The 1403-nt window shown below is 25.0% G+C and overlaps 1 protein-coding gene across 1 annotated transcript; it reads right to left on the bottom strand.

Annotated features, from left to right (window-relative positions):
* Positions 1-549: 549 nt before the first annotated feature.
* Positions 550-1361, bottom strand: EIN_339500 (hypothetical protein; the record flags this gene model as incomplete). Its single annotated transcript, XM_004256982.1, has 2 exons — positions 550-662; positions 809-1361. 2 exons carry the CDS (start codon positions 1359-1361, stop codon positions 550-552), a joined length of 666 nt encoding a protein of 221 aa, XP_004257030.1.
* Positions 1362-1403: the final 42 nt, after the last annotated feature.

Genomic DNA, 1403 nt, shown 5'->3' with positions numbered 1-1403 from the left:
CTAATGTTAACTTCCTTTCCGTTTCGTCATACAGTCGTTGTATGTTAAAAGGATTGTTAAATATTAATGAAATTACATTTAAAAACACCGGATTTGATTGTAATTTTATATTTGTAAACGTGCCAGATTTGAAAAAAATGGTTTTTTTGTATGAGTCTAACAAAAAAATGTTTGAAAAACGAAAAATACAAGAAGAGATTGAAAACACAGTTGGTCACCCAATAGAAGTCGTGTTTGGACACCAAGTTAAACCAAATTTATGGGAAAATTAATAACAAGGTGTTTAACACGTTTTTATTATTTTAATTAATACAAATTAGTATTTAAATGTTATTTTAAAATTAAACAAATAATTTTCATAAAGCTTTCAAAAAATTAATAAAAACAATCAAAAAATAGTAGTTCACTTAGTTTTATAGTATTTTCTGTATAATTTCAGTTTTTTATATTCTTAAACGCCATTATTTATGATCGTTCAGTCAATTTTTATGTGTTATAATTAATTCCTGATTTTTTTGATTTTTTATTAAAACCACAAGTGTACGACTATTATCTTGCTGTATGATTATTTTTTGGTGGTCTATACTCAAACAAAATAAAATTAAATGAAAAACCCATTTTATTTGATTTAAAATTATTTTTTACTAATTTAAAAAAGACGACTCATTTTTATTATAATTCACTCAACATAACATGGATTTTCAATTAAAATTCTAATAAACAAATTAATTATATTTATATCAAATATTGATATTATTATTAACTAAAATGTATAAACAAATGTTAATAAGTAAAATTCATTGAAAACAACAGTTAGACTTAATTTCATTATTCTTTGTAATGTGTTGTTTATTCTCCTTATAATTTTTAGCAACTTCCATAAAAATATCATCAGTGTTAATATTTTGATACACAGATGATTCAAAAAATGTTGCATTCCACTTTTCAGCAATTTGTTGTCCCTCTTTATACGAAACTTTTCTCTGCATTTCTAAGTCGCATTTGTTACCACACAACACCACTGAAAGGTGTTTATTACTTTCAATTTCTTTGGTTTTGTAAATGTATTCTCTGGACGTTTTAGCGACTTCAAAAGATTTTAAAGAGTCTATAGAATAAATTATTATAAAACAACTACCACATTTAATGTATTGGTCTCGAAGTAGACTTGACTCCTCTATGGAAAACGAATCGAAAATATCAAAGTTGATGGAATTACCACCAATCGAAACTGTTTTACGGTAAAAGTCTTCAAAAGGAACATTATTGGGAAACGTGGGTTTGGGCAACCCAACAAATTGAGTTATTAATGACGTTTTACCACTGCCATCTTTACCTAACATAACTACTTTTAAGTCCATATTTCATTTTAAAGTTTATTTTTAATTCATTTTAAAAAATAT

The sequence above is a fragment of the Entamoeba invadens genome (genome assembly GCF_000330505.1).
Source record: "Entamoeba invadens IP1 unplaced genomic scaffold scaff_1105074724569, whole genome shotgun sequence".
Classification (NCBI taxonomy): Eukaryota; Evosea; order Mastigamoebida; family Endamoebidae; genus Entamoeba; species Entamoeba invadens.
This window is presented reverse-complemented; position numbering and strand designations above follow the sequence as displayed.